This window comes from Trichogramma pretiosum, unplaced genomic scaffold (assembly GCF_000599845.2).
Source record: "Trichogramma pretiosum strain Unisexual culture from Peru unplaced genomic scaffold, Tpre_2.0 scaffold43, whole genome shotgun sequence".
In the NCBI taxonomy this organism is placed as follows: Eukaryota; Metazoa; Arthropoda; class Insecta; order Hymenoptera; family Trichogrammatidae; genus Trichogramma; species Trichogramma pretiosum.
The window spans coordinates 511369-528906 of NW_019640864.1; the positions used below are offsets into that span (position 1 = coordinate 511369).

A 17538-nucleotide genomic window follows, 5' to 3' on the forward strand; every position below is an offset into this window, starting at 1 on the left:
TCGCATGCAGCTCTTCTGTGACACGCTGTCGATCGAGGTCTGGCGCAATTGCAAGAGGCACCTGTGCTGCCTGAAGTGCGCCAAGCGATTCAGCGACTGGCGCTGCTTGCGCAAGCACATGAACTTCTTTTGCCAGATCGATCCCCTATATCAGTGCCCGTACTGCATCTACAGGGCGCGCATGAACACACTGTTGAAGTATCACATTGCCAAATTTCACCCGGAAAGATAAACGAGGCGAAATGAAGCACTATATAGTTGTGTGACATCGACTGATTGAATGACTGTGTAAAAACATTAGCGAATAAACATTTACTACATTTATACACGACAATGTATCAATTTATTTTATATCTAGTATACCCTGAGCCTGTCTTTTTATTTATAAATAATGTTATTCAATTCTGACTAATATAACTTTGTTTCAGGTAATAAAAGAGCTGCAATGGTCAAAAAAGAAATTTTAAAGGGCTCTAGTGGTAATGAAAGACGACGAGAAATAAAAAAAAGGAATCAATCGATAACAATACCAATAATAAATTGAAAATTCATAGAGAATAAAATCGATAACATAAAATTCGTAATTATTTCAACGATGTCCGCAAAGTCCCTTTTTTATAGCACTTAGAATTAGCCGCTTCGCTATCATATAAGTTCCTTCTCGACAGAGAAAACCTCAATCTCTTAACCAAAGCTGTCTTGTCTCTATATCGCATAATTATCTACCTCCGCCTCGTTCTCCGAGTCAGTCGAATGGCCGATATTAACCGTCACGGCTCTCTGTGCTTGCAGATCTGTTCCTGATATCGTCGTCGAAGCTGCTGAACACGAGCGCGACCTCGTCGACGCCGGGCACCCCGGCCAGTCAGAGTCCCGCGAGCGCGAGCGGCGGCGCGTCCGAGCCCCAGCAGCACCACAAGTGCAAGCACTGCGGAGCGACTTATCAGGTGCGCTCGATGCTGGAGCGACACTTGGCGCGCACCTGCAAGCGGGTGCCGCGCTCCGAGATCTACCAGTGCAACTTCTGCGCCTATCAAAGCACATACAAGGCCAACATCGAGCGTCACGTGCGAAATCTCCACGACACCATGCAGGCCGACTACAAGTGCGAGCTGTGCGACTTCAAGAGCAAGTACCTCTACTGCGTGAGGCGCCACATGAAAACCTTTCACCCCCAGTAAAAAAGAGAACATAGCAGCAGCAAAATAAAAAATACTACAATAATTAAGTTAGCGATGTCGTATGATGTGTGACGTACAGTGCCAACGAAGAGAAAATGAAACGTGTGCCTCGCTTAATGATTCATGAGAGCCATTTTACAATTTGTATTATAAACTTTATGTGTCGATCTTACAGCAAATATGATTGATGTTACGAGCAAAAACATGAAAAACATTTCGTAGGTTTTAATGTTGACGTTATTGGATTGATAAAGCTCTCTCAAATCCAGACTATTTTTTAATGATGTACAGATTTTCAGTGTTTTCTTTTTCCTTTTTTTCTTTTTTTTAATTCGTTCAACGGTTGCAAACTACGAGTATGTCAAGTCCTCCAGTATACTATTATAACTAGTTTTATGCACCAATAATCATAAAAATGTTGATTCTCTATGATACTCACTTACATCTGAGATGTATTAGGAGGGTGGCTTGGTATTTTTCAATGATAAATGAAAATTATCAAATCTTAGGAATTTTTACAAGTTTCAATTTATTTATAATAGATACTTGTGTCTAAGACTCATACACTCCTATTTCAATTTATTTCGACGCATTTAAAATAATATGTCTAAAGCTTACAAACATTTTTGAACGAAATGAAAATTATTAATTTTAACATGAAAAAGGACTAAAGAAACTAACCAGAGCTTACATAGACATCCTCCTATTATGCAGATAGAAATTTCAATGCAGAGTTCCTTGATTGCATAAAGTTTTGGGTGTTTTTAAAATTTCTTAATCATACTATTTTGCCAAATTTAGACGTTTTCTCCTTTGTATTTTTATTATGTATTAAAGTGTCTTGGTGATTAAACTTTTGAATGAATATTTCTAATAAAATTTCTTTCAAAAAAAGTGTAAACCAATGTAACATTAATCTTTTAACCATGGACTATGATGGTTTATTTGTGTTTCCATGAAATTAAAGTGTGAAATACCATGTATTTTAAAAGAAAAGACGTAAACATAAAGTGACTTAAAAATGTAGTATTTAAATGCGGCATTGTCATACACACAGTAAGCAGAAAAAATAAACGAACTATATTACTTCCTCATTGAATGTAAGCTACAATTTCGAATAAATAAAATGACAAATTTTTTCTGCTAACTGCATGTTGCGATTCTCATAAAAATGTATTATTTATTTTGTCTAATTTCTTTGATTAGAATAATTAGCTTAATCGAGTTTTAGATTGAACTGAAACGGCTATTTAGTTGAAGCTCGTTTTCGTAGGAGTGAATGCAAATTTTGTATCAATTTTTAATAAAGCAAAAAATTTTCTAGTACTTCGTGAGTACATTTAATTAATTGTTCTTATACAACTCTCAATACAAATCTTCCTAGCTATTTAATAATTACTTCTGCATGCCTCTTCTCTTTAATTTTCAATATTATTAAGTTATACTTTTCTACGTATCATTAAGCTATACTTTATCTTATGTGTGCATTCTTGTTACACTTACTCTTACTATATTACACAAACAACCAAAAAACAAATACTTAATTTATACCCATGAAACATGTTCCCTTTATTTTGACTAACACTCCTTTTCTTCTTTTTCCATTCCAGAACCGGCACCAGCACCAGCAACAGCACCATCGACACCAGTACTGATTCCGAGGACGGTAACCCGCATCGCCCTGCGCAACATGAGACGATACACCTCCTCGCCGGCCGCGACGAAGCGCCAGCTGCACGCCTGCCGCACCTGCGGAAAAGTCTACGCCGTCGCCCGATCGCTCTGGCGTCACGAGAAGTTCGAGTGCGTCAACGCCCTGCCCAAGCTCCACTGCGACCTGTGCGACTACACGAGTCCGCATCGCTGGTGCCTGGACACTCACCGGCTCAAGAGACACGGCGCCTCGGCCCTGAAGAAGGTGCCCGTCAGGAAGTAAACCGTTTTTTATTGAGTGCTTAGATTTTTAATGATGAATAAATGAAAAGACAACAATAACATTACTACTTTTAAGATGTTACTTTTAATATAATGATGATGATGTCGAGAGAAAAGAAGATTCCATTTTAAATAATTGTGCGAATGACTTTTATCGATAATTTTGTCAAATGCTAGACTTAAAAAATTGCTTAGTTGTTTAATTAATTGTTTTCTATTAAGCGGTTTTATTAAATTAATTAAACATAACTCAATCAAATAACCTTTAAGTGCTGGCGATTGTAAATACATGGACTATCTAAGACTTTTTAGAATGAAAATAAAACTAATAAACTAAAGTTTTTTGCCTAAATTTAGGTAAAAATCTAACCGAAAAATCCCCAGCAATCGAAGGTTTAGCCCACATTCAATCGAAAATAAAGTTTTAGATAATTTAACTTAATATTTAGTTGATTCAATAAGACCGCTTCTAGATATAGCAAACTATTTTTTCAGTATAGAATTTTAATTTTTTTTACATCAAACGTTTGTCAACTTTGTAGTTGATTACTTTCAATTTTAAAAATGAGTTTTGTATCAAATAAACATGATTTTTACTCATTAAAAATTTGTCAACTTTGTAGTTGATTACTTTCAGTTTTAAAAATGAGTATTGTATCAAGCATGCATGATTTTTACTCATTTAAAATGTGTAAACATTGTATTTAATTAATTTGAATTTTAAAAATGAGTTTTGTAATAAATAAACATGATTTTTACCCATAAAATATTATGTCTACTTTCTTTATGCCACATTCATCGTCCTGACCGGAGCCATGACATTTGATCTCTAATAAAATTAGGCTAATTGTACATTCTTTTGTGTTTCAGAAACAATCAAATGATGCCTTATCCAAGTGTGACTGGCCGAGTATGAAAACAGAGAGATTCTTTCAATCCATTGTTTTAACGGTGGTTTTAATTTAAATCAGCAAGTAATTAGAAGACACATTTTTTGGGACACATGGTGACGAGCAACTTTCACAAAAGATTGTACACGAAAAAATAAAGTTACTTATTGATAATTTATAATGATGTTGAATTGACCCATTAACACAAACAAATTATTTGCATGTTTGGTTGTGGTTTATATCCTATAGCAACTTTCATCACCATTTTAATTTATTTACAAAAAAATAATTACATTTATCTTATACTAACTCACATTTTTAAACAGCAAAAAAAAAAAAAACAAAAAAAATAATCCTGACGATCCTTGACGCTTAAAAAAGCGAGAAATAATTAACGAATGTTTCAGCAGAAGACAAAATGTTGACCAGTGCTTGGCTGTTCGAGCTCGAGCACGATCCCGCGGCGACTCACGATCCGCCCTTCGCTGCATTCTCAACCGAAGAGTTGGGCTTTCCGAGCTTCGACAACGATCACCTGTACTGGCAAACGTCGGCCGTGACACCGGTCATCTCTTCGGGGGCGGCTACCGCCTCTGCGACCGGCAACAATATCAATGGCAAGGCGAAGCCGAGAAAGCGCCTCGACAAGACGTCGGCCCTGCCGAAAAAGCCGAGGGCGCGAAAGCTGCGCAACACCGACAAGAACTACTTTTGCGCGCACTGCTCCAAGCCCTTCTCGAGGCTCGACAGTCTGCGCCGACACGAGCGCAAATTCTGCAAGTACGAGATAATGCAGAAGAAGAAGGAGATCGACGCCAACGATGGCATGAATGTGAAGGAGGATTGAAATTAGACATACTTCAACTCTATGTGTACATTTATGGCTTTATTACTTTTGTAAATAATCGCTAAAGCTTTATACTATGATTTTTATAAGTTTAAGATAAAACATTAAGTAGGATATTATTAAATCTATTTGTTTGACAAATAGTTGTAAAATAAAGAACCACGATGATTTCAGCGTTGACGCAACTTAGATAGGTACTAAAAAGAAATGCTTTAAAAAATAAACGGTATTCTGTTTAATATCCAGCAAACTTCAACATTCCAAAGTTTATTTGATTTATGTAAAAAGTATATTTAACTTCATGGTTATAGAAAAAAATAATTTGTTACTGTAAATAAACGCTGCTACTTCAATTGCATATACTAGATGGTTCAATCATTAAAAATATACACGACAACTGAAAAATCATTCGACGTGACTCTTGAAGTTTCTCACGCAACACGGTAAAAAATTGATTATCTCCGATCCTTCTATCTCTCTTTTCTCTTGCGTGATATCGGTTCACGAAAAATTTCTGTGTGTACACGTCCCGCACCGAAAATTTTTTCCAAAATATCACACCTGTTTTACTGGTTTTATTACGTACAGATCGCTCGCTCTCTGGGTGAGTCAGGGAGTAGAGAAAACCGTTAATCGCCATTGGGCCCGTGAGCATACATATCGTATATCGTATACTGCTGCTCACTTACTCGATCTAAATTTTCTCCATCCAATAGAAAATATCATATACATTGTTGTTCACGTACTGGATCTCGATGCCGCGCATCTCATTGAGACATATTGAGCAGCGATGCAAGCTGTGAATTATAAAATCTGTCATTCGATGCTCGAAAACTTTTCAATGAAAACGTTTCGGGAAATGCGAGAGAAAGTGTCTTTTTTTAATCGTTTTATTTATTTTTTCAGGTTTTCAAGAGTGGCCTTTCCTGGGAACAAATTGAAAATTCACGAGTCATCCGAGTAAGATGATCATACTTAGAAAGTTCAGTTTATTATACATTCACGCTCGGAGGCAGCTTGCCACGAAAAGCATATCAAACCATAAAAGGCGATCGGAGAGAGAGAGAGAGAAGTCAATGGTCTCTCTCTTGCGTGACGATTTAGTACGAAGAGACACTTTATCACGGCACAGAGGGCGCAAGCTATCGGCCGTGGCGCGCGGCCTTTTCTCGCACGCTAGCTCATTTTGATTTGCGCAACACAGCACACTCATGTGTCAATGAACTTACAACGAGTGGAAACTCGAAATTTTGTACCTGACATTACGTAATAAAAAACCATGAAAGAAAAGAGAAATAGCGACTTGTCATAATATATCGTCTTTTTTTTTTTTTTTTTTTGATCCGTTGATTCATTCATTTCGTTGCCAATAACAGCATCCTCGTTAAGTTTAATTTTTTTTCATTTTCTTTGCCTCCCATCCTTTCTACGTATAATAAAACACGCTAACTTTTTTCTTTCGATTTTTTCCTAACAACAAATAAATAAGTAAAAAAACGTCATTACTTCTATATAATCGAAGCTCGAAACTAACTCGTTGCTCATTTTTTTTTCTGTCCAACTCATCGTAGGTCTGCTGCGAGTGGTCAAAATCGAAAGTATTCTCATGCCGGACTCGCCGCAATCACCAACGGAACCAGAAGCAGCAGCCAGCCGACCCACGCCGAACATCATCACGAGACGACGAGGCGCCGTGACGAAGCGCGAGAATCCCTACGTGAGGGGACGCCGAGGCAGGCCGCCGTCCGACTTCTCGCGTCGCGCCGTGGCCAACATCGACAGCAGCAGCTACGCCAAGTTCCGCTGCCCCAGCTGCCCCAGTCGCTTCAGCTACCTGCGGGGCCTGCAGCAGCACGTCAAGTACGCCTGCCACAAGAGGCCCCGCTTCCAGTGCCCCTACTGCCCGCATCGCTCCAAGTATCGCTACGCCGCCTACAATCACGTCCGTCAGATGCACAAGGGCGAGAACGTCTACTGTCTCGACATCAAGGAGGACGAGGACGAATAGTAAAATAAGCTCGAGCGCGCGCGCAAAGACGACCACGAATTATTTTAATTAAGCTCTTTTAAATTGTATAGACTTTTAAAAGGAACGCGTTGCATTTATCGAATGTGACTCGGTCTTGGAAGAAATTGTTCGTTTTTTTTAGCGTATTTTGATGGACATTCATTTTTTTTAGTGCACATGATAATTTTTTACCGACCTATTAGCCTCTGGTAGGCGTGTCTACGAGCATAGAGCAATAACATGCACGATTTTACTTTCTTTCAAAACATTGTAAACAATATAGATTTTTGGAAAATGCTATACAACGCTCAGTGAAATAAAGAAATATTTCTATAGAAAAGAGAAAAAAGCTCATGCGTTTCGTTCTTTGTGTCTACTTTTTTTCTCTCGATTGCCTCTTGTTCACGAGCCTCTGTGGTCGTGGTCGACCTATCATCAGCTCGCAAGCGAAGACCAGCGCGGCGCTCGACTGTCCAACGATAACGATCGCCAGCAGCCAGTAATAATCCACGGAGTTGGCGCTCTCGAGCTCGCGCCTGACGGCCAGCAGGGCGTTCCTGGCGTCCTCGTCGTCGAGCGGGCAGGCCCAGCAGACCTGCAGATGCTGCTCGACCCCGCGCTGTATCAGCCGATCGAAGTAGCGCGCGTACACGCTGGCGGGCTCGTACATGAAGCCGTACGGCTGCTCGTTGACCTTGAGCTGGAACATCTCGTAGTAGGGCCGGCCCCCGACGAGCTGTCGCTCGGTGGCGCGGGCTCGCGAGGTCGACGTGAAGCAGACCCGATCGTCGTCGTTCTCGGCCAGGCTGGCGATGCAGTTGAAGCCCGGCGGGAAGGTGACGGCGATGCGGCGCAGCTCGGCCGCCCACGGGTCGCTGCCGTTCACCAGGTAGCGCACGCTCTGATGATAGACGTAGGGCTGCAGGCCGGACTTGACGAGCTCCTCGTAGCTCGAGATCTGCACGTCCTCGTAGCCGAAGAGCTTGTGCGTGACCAGCGACACGAGGGTCGACGAGTAGAAGATCGACATCAGCAGCATCAGTATCATGAGGGATTTCTTGGTGGGCCGCCGGCTGACTTGGGTCTCCGAGCTGGCCTGGCCGATCACCACGGCGAAAAAGTCGATCCAGCGGTGCAGTCCTCTGCCCAGCATCAGAAACTCGGCCAGACGCAGCGCGACGAACACCAGCACCAGCAGCGAGCCGTAGCTCCAAAAGCTGCCGATCTTCAGGATGCCGAGCTTGGGCCGCTTGCGCCGCTTCGCCACGACGGTCAGCCACTCGTTGTGCGCCACTCGGCCGAACATCAGGCCGGTGCCCGGGGCCGCCATCGCTATCTGCACCAGATACGGGAAAAACGTGTTCTCCTCCCGGGGATGGCGCTGGAGCAGCTGCAGCGCCTCGCCAAAGTTCGCCACCTGGCGCGCCACGAAGCGCATCCGGGTCGCCGGCTGCAGGAATCGCTCGAGGCTGAAGTCGAGCGGACGATAGGCCTCGACGCGCTGATCGTTGCTGGCCGTGTAGAGGACGTTCATGGTGTAGTTGGCGACGTGGCGGAACTTGTCCGGAAACAGCTCCACATCGCCACCTCTGTAATCGAACGCGACGAATCGCTCGATAAAAGGCACGTAATAGCTCACTCGGCCCTCCAGACTGTCGACGAGCGTTACGTCCAGGTATTTTCTCCGCCAGGCGTGAAGCAGAAGGCTTTCCGCGGCTCGGCCGTCCAGACGCCGGCCCACGACGGCGACTCGCGGCCTCGTGGCGTTGATGGCCAAATCCGCGTAACGGTCCAAGACGCGCTTAGATACGTCGAGCTGCCGAGCTGCGTCGTCTTCCATTCCAATGAGCAGCAGCACGAGCAGATTAATTCGAGCGACATTATCCCTGCCGCTTTCGTCGTTGATCGGCAGCGCCGCCGCCGCCGCCACGCCGTTATTATGATTTCGTAGCTCGGCGTAATTGATTACGATCACTGGCCGCTCGCTCGCTAGCAATTTTTCTACGAGTAGCGGTATTTCGCCGCCGCCGCCGTTCGACATTCGCGAGCGCGTCGTTGCGTCGTAGATCAGCTCGATGCGATGAAAACTCGGAGTCGCTGCGAGCTGTTGGGAAACACCCGCGAGGATCTCGCGCTCGGTGTCATTGACCAGCGACAGCAGCAGCGTCGAATTGAGTAAACAAAATGTGCTGCTCAACAGCGATGATTTGTACATCGCGCGCCGCGATCTGACTGCCTTATACTTTTCTCTTCTTGAAAATGTATAACGCGCGAGAAAAAGTAAAAATTTCACGAGCGCTTCGCTCGATACGTATGTTTTTTTCTTTCCAATATATACGCGATCTCTTTTACAATGTATGAAACGAGCGTGTGCGAATTTGAGCGGACCGAACGCGGACTGCGCGAAAAAAGCAGCTTTGTTGCTGCTGCTGCTGCTTATCGAAGATACCGCGAGTCCGTAATTTTTCCTTATCGATTTGTTTTTTATCTATTCTTCATGTTCTATACCATGCCATTTTTTTTCTTTCTCAACCTCGTTATTAATTCTCTAATATCATATACTTTTTGCGTATCTCAGAGCTACTATTAACCTAAATGTGTAATTTTTGGTTTTGTTCTCGTTCTCTTTTTTTTTATTACTCGTCTGTATCCCTCTAGAAAAGAAAAACAAACACAGCGAATTACTCGGTTAATTTTAATAATTTTTCCGTCTTTTTTTGCCATGTTCCAGCAGTGATCATTGCTAGACCGTACAAGCCCCGCAAACCGGCCCAGCTTTACACTTGCCCGAATTGCAAGAAGTGCTACGCCCAGCGGCGCAGCTTCAAGATTCACTGCCGCTACGACTGCTTCTCCAAGCCCAACTATCGCTGTCCCTACTGTCCGTTCGCCAGCAAGAGGACCTGCAACGTTTACCGTCACGTGCGCGTCAAGCATCCCAAATTCCAGGTCGGATACATCGATCTGAAGACGCCCGACGTCATTAAGATGCTGTGAAAACGTCTCTAATTTTTTTTTATCGAATAAAAAATAAATTATTTAGGATTTAACGGAAGGATTCGTTTTATTCGCTGACCATGCCACCACCGTCCTCTAACGCACCCCATGCACATCTCAAGCAGCTGATCTCATTAAATTTTTTCGCTTTTTGTTTTTCCTCGCTCTTTTGATTAATTTTTAATTATATTCACACGATTATAGCGCGATCCTCAACAATGACTTGTCGCAATCGTTCATTTATTTATCAGAATTTTTTTTCTTTTTTTTCTGTCGTCTGTTGCCCCGCGCAGTAGTAGCAACGGCGCCGGAATTCGAGACGATCTTCGTGCCGCTCGGCCTCGACAACGAGGAGGAGGAGGAGTCGTCGTCAACAACGACGCAGCCGACCGCCGCCGAGCAGCTAGCCAACAACACGTGCAGCCGCTGCAACAAGTCGTACGTGCGCATCCAGCATCTGCGCCGCCACATCAAGTTCGAGTGCGGAATGCCGCCGCGATTCGCCTGCTACTACTGTCCACAGCGCTGCAAGCTCAAGGACAATTTGCTCAAGCACGTGAGGAAGTTGCACGCGGTCGAGGCGAGGGGCAGATTCAAAATTTACATCGACGGAGTGGCCAAAGATCAGCCCTGATTGACGACGCACACGTAAAAAGAAGTGAGCGAGAGAGAGAGAGAGAGAGAGAGAGAAATACGAAAAACGAGAGCGGGAGCGTGTTTTTTTTTATCTCGTCGTCATGTTACAGAGATTTCGTTCGCATTTTAGATAATAAAGTTTTTTTTGATCGGTGAGCGAACCGAGCCGCGCGCGGCCTCGTTCTTCGTTCTTTTTCTCCTCTTTGGAAAATTTTTTGTCAAAGCTGCTCTGAAATCTATATAGGAATTCGTAAAATTGAGATAAGGTATTAGACGCGAGGCTAAGATAAAAAAGTTTCATCGCGTTTTTTTTTCTTTTTCCGTTCGTTTTCAAAATCGAAAAAATACAGCTATAACACGTTTCTCTGCATATAAGAGAAAAATCGTTTGTACAAAGGTTTAAATACCGATGAAAAGACTCGAAAAGAGAAAAAGTTTGTCGGCTTTTCTGTGCGTGTAAGCGCTGTAACACATGGCGCGACGTGAAAACGGTAAACGCTCATACACAATTATATAACAATATTGTTAATCGCGCCCGAATTCAAGATTATTTCCATGTACATATGATATACGAAAATTAAGCTCAGCAAAATTGAAATAAAAACACTTTTGAATGTGAAATCAAATCAGCGTCTCATACATTTTTCTAGACTTCACGCATTGAAATATATAATATATATTTATTTACGTATGTGTGTGTGTGTGTGTGTGTGTGTGTATTGTCTCACGAGTTTTCGGCGCACCTGTGGTGTGTTTCGTGGACGGCCGCGCGCGATTGCGAAAAATCGATCAAGTGAGCGAGCAGCGGCAGAGGAAAGAAAAAAACTAGTTTCGGCTCTTTGTGTTCCGCTTTTTCGGGGGCCGTTGCTGCGGCTGCTGCTGCTGCGCGTGTAAAATGCCGGAGACGAAAAGAGCTAGGCAACGCCGAAGAGATCTCGAGCCGAAGAAAAAAGAAGCCCACGATACGAAAAGCCATATGTTACGCAGCCAGCGTGAAAGAAAAAAGATGGAAAGGAAGAAAAAAGAAAGGAAGGCGCCCGTATATTCCACGGGTCAATTCCCCCTCGTGAAAACTTGGTCTATACCTTTCTCTCGATCATGCTCCGCCCCCTTCGCTATTTTATAGAGGCTTCCACGATCGCAACCGGCGATCACACAGAGACCCGAAAAATATTCGTCATTTCCCAAGCATCTTTCCTCTCCTCTGCCGCATGCGCAATATTTAAGGCCTCGTCGTCGCGCAGTGCGATATTTAGCCTTGAGGATAGTATCGAAGCTCGAAAGCGAGAGCACAGCAGAAAGAGCTCCCCTTCTCATCTGGCATTTATATAGCGAAGCAAGCACAATATATACGAGAACACTTTTCCTTGTCTCTCGTGTGCAGAACGAAGAAAAAAAAAGGCATAAAGGAAAAAAAATCATTGTACGTACACATATCGCGTACATACACGCGCTCTCGGTACCCGAAAAACCGTTACGACTATGTAGTGCCTGAAATGTGCTCGCAGATATGCTGTACTTACATTTGATACTTATAAACGCGCGAAAGCAAGTGTGCGTGTGTGCGTATGGTATAGTACACGTATGTGCAAAAAATGGGTAAGGCCGGCAGGCTTTTTCGGCTGTATATACAACACACGAGAGAGGAACATTCGCGCGTGTGTTAGTGGTGCGTCCGTGTGCTTTGACACACATCGACGCACTCCAAGAGTCGGCTATCGGTAGTTATACACACACACGCGCTCGGGGAAGGGGAATTTTTATAGCTAGGAGAGCAAAAAAAAAGAGAGCCCGCGCGAACGAGAGAGAAAGAGAGAGAAAGAAAGGCCACCACACCATCGTGAAAAGTGTGCGTGCACACGATTATAAGTCTGCCCGAATAAAAGCGAGAGAGAGAGAGAGAGAGAGAGAGGAGAGACAGTTAAGAGTATTGTGCGAGTTATATGTTATAAGAGTGGACCGGGCGTAGCTTTTAATGCCTAAGCTGCTTTGTTTGCGTGGGCCTGCGCCACCGCCGTCCTCTCTTCACTCTTTTTTCTTCTTCTTCGTTTCATTTGTAGGCCGTATCATGTATCTCGCGCATTTCCAAAGTGGTGCACGTAACGCAGCCTGCCGCTGTTGCTGCTGCTGACTCCGACTCTGTTATCTCCTATACACTCGCTTCGGCCAACTGCTTCAGCGTTTCAAACGCGTAAGCGCTATACTTTACTTGTATTACGTCGCGTAGTGTGCTTTCGTTCAAGAAAACTCACACTTGCTCCGTCTCCCGCTTTCTCTCTCTCGCTCCGTCTGTCTCTCTCGCTCTCCCTCTCTAATACATGCACACACTTACAGGGCGCGCCGTCTATTGAGAGCGATGCGAGGCCCAGAATTTTCCAGTTGCTGGCGAGCCGTGCTCGTGCGTGGAGCCGTGTGTGTGCGTCAAAACTAGAGTAACAACACTGCGTTGCCAGGGGCAGTGTGTGTTGGTGCGTGTGCGCGTGTGTCTCCGTGATGTACATCTAGTTCAACTGTGAATACTTCTTGGAAGTGGAAAAATTTCTAGTTTTCTCCGACACGTGCCTGTGTGAGTGACTTCCGGTTGGCGGTGCCGTGAACACGCGTTGCTAACGTGGCTTTTCGTGTCGGCGCACTCGTGAATGGAAAATGATTTCTCGACACGAGGTGAACGGAGCGCATGGGATCTCGAGTGCGATGCCTCTTGGATATTCGGAGTCGCTCGCGGTGCGATAAGAACTTTTTGCCGAAAGAGACTGCCCAGCGACTGCGAGACGCGCAACAGGTGTCAGGTGCCGCTCTCGGTAACCCAAAGGTGCTTTCCGGCACGTTGAAGATATACATACCCTTCGGCTTCGCACACTTCCGAACTATCAACTAGATGTCAATGTGTCAGAAAGAGGAGGTTAGGAAGCCCCTTTTTATAAATATAACCTATCGGCTTTCGGTGGGAAGTGTGTAGTGTGCGAATATCAGTAGGTAGCTGTACGGGTTAAGTGGTTGCTCGATCGCACCGCTTTGTGCTTGTGCTAACTATATGTGTAGCTTTAACACGTATATATAGATATAGCTTAACGCGACTTGTCCCAACACTGGTAGAGGTTTCGCAAAAGTTTCGAGCTCTACAGGTTTCCTCAACGTTTCTGGACGTATTGTCTTACGTTGAATCGGCTTTCCCAGGATGATTTTCAGAAATGTTGCCGGTTTCAAAAGTTATAAACATAGAGAGTGTCTATTCGATAGTCGTAACGTAGCCGAATACGTATAATTCATTATTCAAAATAATGTAATATTATTATCTTGCGATACGTAGCAGGGCGTTTCGCGTACCCTACCCTCGTGGAATGGACGCTCTCGTAAGCAAATCGATTGTCTATACGGCCATAGCTCCTAAGCTATTGAAAATTGAAAAACATGAAACTAATTCGATATCATTTAATCTTCGTAAAAAACCCAACGATTGAATTATTAAAATTTTAAGTCAATTGATTAAAAAAAGAGTGATGGACAGCTTTTTGTTAGTTGAATAGTAGCAAACATTGATATTGTTCGGTTATTTGATGAAGTCCTTAAATATGCATCACATCACATGCATGTGACTTTTTGATTAGAATCGTTGAATGAATTTAAAAACCTACTTAAATTGCAATAAAAATCTTTTTTTATATTGAAAACATGACATTTTTTAAAATACAACTTGAAAATCTAATCCTGCTTTTGTAAAGATTACCCTCAACCGACTTCGAGAAAAATTGTGGAGCTCAAAATTTTTACGAAATCCGGAACAGCTTTTGGACTAGACCGGCTTGGACTTTCTTTGAGCGAAAGTGTATTGAGAAAAACGTGTCACCTTACGTAACGTTTAAAATCAGTGCTACGTTTTCACGTCCTTTTGTGAGAGTGAAATCCACAGACCCAGAGAAAAGCTTGAGCGCAACGTGGTACCAATCCATGCATGTGGCCGTACGTTATATATGGGGTGGTGAGGAGCTGTTTCTTCGGTGACCTGTTGATTGACGCAGTCTCTTTTTGACATCGATTTGTGTCCGCGATTGGAATAAACAAGTAAGAACTCATGACAAATTTTATCAGTCTTTCAACTACGAGGTATGCACTTTTTTCATTTAAAAATTGGGTTTGGTTACTTGGGAGAGAATTCGTGGGCGAAATTATTCATTTTTGTACACGAAACAACAAAATATCGATGAATTCATCTCCTAATTTTTCCTTAAATACATACTCCGTTGAAAATCTAGTCTAAATTTGAATAAAAATGCAAATCACTCGATTTATTGAAAGAACTGCAAATAATGAACGATCGCACGTAGACAAACATTTGTTTATATGTTCGAATTACTTTCGTGTAAGCTTTTATACACTACGTCAAAAGCACATCGCATACGATGTGTCCATTTTTCAGCTTTAGAATTATTGTTCTATCCTTTTATTACTTTAACTTAAGGGAATAAAAAAAGCTATATAATTAACGAAATAAGCTTCAAAAATTGTTAACTTAACAGGTCGTTTTGATTACTTACCGAATTTATGAAGACGAGCTTTAACATTTAGCCTGAATAGATTGAAGTTTCAAACCTGAAAAAATTACTTGTCCAAAAATTTCCCCGTTCATCGATTGTACACACGGAAAACGTGTTTGCATGCATGAAACTGTAAACCACCCATAATGCAATTGTCTACGCGTATGCCGTAGTATGTTACTGCGCTTGACCCCGAAAAATGGTCCAGGACACGTTTAATTAACCACTAAACACGTGCATTGTTGCTTTTTTTCTGAACTTATACTATTCAGAACCTATACTATTATTCAATGGCCTGAAAATAGCTTTTCCCGTTTTGGGTTATGGCAGTCTATGAAAACGCACTTTACGCATACACTTCAGAAGCTGCCAATTACTGTCACGTTGTCCATTTTCTATGAGAACTACCAATATAAAAAAAATTATTTTTCATGTCCTAAATATTTAGAAATTTGTATAGAATTTTTGAATCAGAACAATGCTTATTTTTAAAACATTTTTTGCGTCCTTTTATGATAATTAATGAAAATGTATAAAGTTATCACTGAACTTAGATACAGTTTTAGTCAAAAGTGATACAATTTTTTCTATGAGTGTACTAAATTTTCAAGAAATAAATGATCTGAGGTGATCATGAATTTTGAAACTCTGCATTTATCAAAAACAATTGTATGAAGGCTTTTTATTGATTTTTTGATATCTCTTGATGCCAAAAAAAAATCTCTGAACTTTATATGATTAGTCTTAGATGCTACAGGTTATCAAATATCAAAAAGTTTTCAAAGTAGAGTAAAATTAACCCAAACGAATGCTCTCAAGTTGCATAGGTAATAGCTCAAGTACCTATAATGTTCAAGTTTGTTTGTAAATAAAAGATGCTTAAACTTAATTTAAAAATGAATGCCTTACTAAGGTTTTTTTCAATGTTGATGAAATACTTGTTGTTGTCATTTTGGTAAATTCAGGTTTGTTATAGATTTAAAAATATTGTTTTTAGAACTTATTGCACTGCTACTCAGATTAACATCCCAAATTATTAAAACATTAAAATAGTCCTTATATCTCTGAAGCCAACACCTAATATTGACTTGAAAATATTATTTAAACTCTATTTTTATAGACTCAATGACTTCTTGTATTTTATAGTCTCTGGTGTTCATTATATACATTCATGATAATTCATCTTACAAAACAAGGATTCTATATGATTCTTTGTACAGATCAGACTCTTTTAGATTATACTTATACATATATATATATTTTTTTTTTTGAAAGAGAAAGACTTATAAAGTATGTTGTAATGCTTTGAAAGAATTGTTTAAAAAAATTTTTTAGTAATATCCGTTTCAATAAAGCATATAGGAATTATACATGATGAATTTGAATGGATTATTTTGACACATATCAATGAAAAACTTTTTTCAGGTACATTTCTACAAAAGTTTGTTTCAAAAAACTAATTTGTACTCATTTTAAGCAGCTAAATGGAGAATTTTTTCAGATTGACTTCAAATCATTTTTTGTGAAAAAGACATTAATTTTAAAAGACTTTATTTTTTTTACAGGGGAATATTGCCAATTAAAATCCTACTTCAGAAAAAATTGTATCAACAAATTTTTTTAAATTATTCTGATGAAGGAAAAAATTATGGTTCAATGAAGAAATAATTTATCATCTACAACTTTTCTTAAAACTGCTTTTAAAAAATTGTCTGCATTAGCGTACGCTAGTGTTCATATAATGTTGTTTCAAGATAATAAAAATGTCATTAAATTGAAGTTTCTTTTCATTTAATTTATTTCATAATATAATTGTATTAATTGAATTTTTCATTTCTCTTAATTATTTTTAGCCTTTGATTAATCAATAAGTATATGGCGTACATTTTGTATTCATAAATATCGTATTATTGATTTTTATTTTTGTTTATTTTTCTTAATTAGTTAAGTGGTGATGGTATAGTTGAATAAAAAATCAAATTGCTTTTTCAAAATTAGCTTGCTCTAACATCTAATTTTCAATTAATGTAATTTATATATTTCTCATTATAATTTTTATGGCTTTCTAACATATTCTAACGCAAACTTCAATTTTAATTATTTAAAGGTGTTATTTTTAATGGCAGCCTACTTCAATTGCATTCGTCTTTTCATGAAACAGAAGAGTTCACATGTTTTTGTTTTTTTGTAATTCAATAATGAGAAGCATCACAAATTGACTTATTAAAATGACAAAGTGCATTGAAAACTTCTTATTAAAATAATCGTCATCCATAATAACATGATTATAAACTAATTTCACATAACAAATACTACTTTCTATCTTAGTCTAACCTTATAATACATCCTTATAACTTATATTCAATGAAAAGTTATATTTTTCAATGCTTACTAGAAATTTATTTATTGATTGCAGGCAAAAAAAATAAAAATCATTTGAAGAGAGTTTCTTTGCTACGAAAAAATCATAAGGCCAAAATCTCTAGAATTCCACGCTCTCTACCAAACA

At 40.6% G+C, this 17538-nt stretch overlaps 1 protein-coding gene and 1 long non-coding RNA gene across 2 annotated transcripts; both read left to right on the plus strand.

The window, feature by feature from the left end:
- The first annotated feature begins 4 nt into the window (after nucleotides 1-4).
- LOC106649516 (zinc finger protein 711-like) lies at nucleotides 5-1181 on the plus strand. The gene is made up of 3 exons (XM_014366955.1): nucleotides 5-179; nucleotides 429-479; nucleotides 793-1181. Exons 1-3 carry the CDS (start codon nucleotides 5-7, stop codon nucleotides 1179-1181), a joined length of 615 nt encoding a protein of 204 aa, XP_014222441.1.
- An 11720-nt stretch (nucleotides 1182-12901) lies between these two features.
- On the plus strand, nucleotides 12902-17523 carry LOC111693259. The gene is made up of 3 exons (XR_002763373.1): nucleotides 12902-13396; nucleotides 14217-14556; nucleotides 17446-17523. It is a non-coding gene; the product is annotated as an uncharacterized LOC111693259 (long non-coding RNA).
- Nucleotides 17524-17538: the final 15 nt, after the last annotated feature.

Bases quoted from the DNA above. Each gene is read 5' to 3' on its own strand.
- LOC106649516 (XM_014366955.1), top strand. From the start codon at position 5: ATGCAGCTCTTCTGTGACACGCTGTCGATCGAGGTCTGGCGCAATTGC. The intron at 180-428 runs GCATGAACACAC...ACTTTGTTTCAG, and splicing joins GTACTGCATCTACAGGGCGC to GTAATAAAAGAGCTGCAATG. The intron at 480-792 runs GTAATGAAAGAC...CTGTGCTTGCAG, and splicing joins AATTTTAAAGGGCTCTAGTG to ATCTGTTCCTGATATCGTCG.